This window comes from Microtus ochrogaster (genome assembly GCF_000317375.1).
Source record: "Microtus ochrogaster isolate Prairie Vole_2 chromosome 6 unlocalized genomic scaffold, MicOch1.0 chr6_random_2, whole genome shotgun sequence".
NCBI classification, from domain to species: domain Eukaryota; kingdom Metazoa; phylum Chordata; class Mammalia; order Rodentia; family Cricetidae; genus Microtus; species Microtus ochrogaster.
Genome location: NW_004949095.1, coordinates 2,759,194 through 2,761,292, shown reverse-complemented (window position 1 = coordinate 2,761,292; position 2,099 = coordinate 2,759,194). Strand labels below are relative to the sequence as shown.

The 2,099-nt window shown below is 46.5% G+C and overlaps 1 protein-coding gene across 1 annotated transcript in view; it reads right to left on the bottom strand.

Annotated features, from left to right (window-relative positions):
* Nucleotides 1-292: 292 nt before the first annotated feature.
* Glul (glutamate-ammonia ligase) overlaps nt 293-2,099 on the bottom strand; it is a 10,020-nt gene continuing 8,213 nt past the window's right edge. The window contains exon 7 of the mRNA XM_005363885.2: nt 293-2,099. Coding sequence (XP_005363942.1) covers nt 1,781-2,099 — 319 coding nt within the window. The 3' untranslated portion in view covers nt 293-1,780.

Genomic DNA, 2,099 nt, shown 5'->3' with positions numbered 1-2,099 from the left:
AACTCCAGGTCAGCAATGGATTGCACTAAAACCCTGCCGCAAAAAAAAAAAAAAAAAAGAAGAAATGAAAATGAAAGTAAGAACTCTCACTTTACCCCAGATTATAGGTACAAGAAAAAAACTGGCCAACGCACGACTCCATTTTAAAAACTAAAAAGCAGATAAACAAGCTTACTTTGTCAAACAAGACAGAACCACCTCCTCCTCTTTCGGCAGGAAAGGAAAGACCAAAATATTGCAAGTTGGTTTTTTTTTTTCCTTCCCCAACCACAAAGAAACAAGTCAGAGGAAATCTTATAAACGTTAGGTTGATTTATAAGTACTGCTCTGGCAGCAACAGCCTGTTTACAATGAGGAGTTATCTAACTGAACATACTGTACATGGCAATTAGAAGTCGTCACGGCAAGAGAAAACCACAGGCAGCCAGCCTGCTGCGGACGGCACACAAGCAACCAGAACACAGCAGGGCAAGCTGGGGTGGAGGTGGGGTGTGTTTATTATAAAAGGAAAAAACAGAACTCCATAGGACTCCTGAGGAGGGAAGGGAGATTCTGCTGGGAGAGAAGACACTAGGGTACAACATGACAAATGTTTTAACTCCAGGCCTGTCCTCAGTTCCTCCCAGAGCAAACTGGAAGGAGACACTGACGCAAACAGGCAGTTCTGCAAAGTTAGAAACCCTACCCTACAGAGTTGATTAAAAGCTGAACTTGTTTTGCTTTACAAAATTTAATATATCAAAAGGCCTGCTTTAGTGACATGCTAGTCCCACCGAGAAATAATCCCCCCCACCCCGTCAGTAACAAATGTTCAAGTTGACCAGCCAACTCATACCTCTAACTCGTGTGTGGATACATATGCATCTTAGCCTAAGCATGGGATCAGGTGGTGGCAAGCACTGGCATCCCACCTGCTACCTGTCCAGCATCTGCTCCTGCAGAGTGGGCAGGGAAACCCTACGTAGTAATGAAGAAGCTGAGCCCCAGACAACCAGCATTCCTGGTACTTCATCCCCATCCCTACTCAAGAGATCCTTCCTTCTAACCAAGTTCTTCACTTAAACTTGGCAAACCCAGGGATGAGGGTGGTTTTCTCAATTAGAAAGACACATATATCCACACATCCATATATATAACTTTTTTGTTTTTACATTTAAATATAAAAATACTACTCTGTTCTTTGTTATAAATGGAGGACCAAGAACTAAGGACCTTCTCTTCTGTTACAGCAGGGCTGTCCCTCAGGTGACACACTGAGCTGTCTTCATGGAGGGCATAAACTCCCCCAAGCAAGGGAAACACGGTACAAGGGAGCCCCCTCCAACTGCTCCTCACCTAACTTCCACTGGGAACAGAAAGTCGTTTTACCGGAAGAACTAACAGCTCTCCACCAACAGGGAATCGTCAATCCAAGCAGTGGACCCATGCTTTCAACTATCCTGAAGAAAAATTCCTCCTCTCACAAATATACCCGCTCTGTGACAGCTATACCTACTGGACATGCATTCCTGATGAGATGAAGCAGTGGTTACCTTCCCTTCCCCTCCCCCCTCCCCCACTAAAAAGCTAGATAGAAAAAAAAAAGATGAGGGTTGGGTATGTAGAGATTAAGACCTTGACCCCTCTATTCTGACCAATGAAAGCAAGATTAACTGGGCATGAGGAATAAAGAGACCTTGATATTCCATCCTTTGAGTTACAGTGGGGGCAGAGCTGGGACAGGAAAGAGTTGGAGTGGGATGATTAGGAAGGGCTCAGGATCACTCAAAGCCTAGTCCACTTAGTTCTTGTATTGGAACGGCTCATCGCCAGTCTCGTTGAGAAGGCAAGTGCGGACAATGGCCTCTGTCACGGCAAAGGGGTCACAGTTGGCAGAAGGGCGACGGTCTTCAAAGTAGCCCCTCTTCTCCTGGCCGACAGTCCGGGGAATGCGGATGCTGGCACTGCGGTTGGCAACGCCAGCAGAAAAGTCGTTGATGTTGGAGGTTTCATGGAATCCAGTCAGGCGCCGGGCATTGTCCAGGCCCCCCTTGGGATCGTAGGCGCGAATGTGGTACTGGTGCCGCTTGCTTAGTTTCTCAATGGCCTCCTCGATGTAC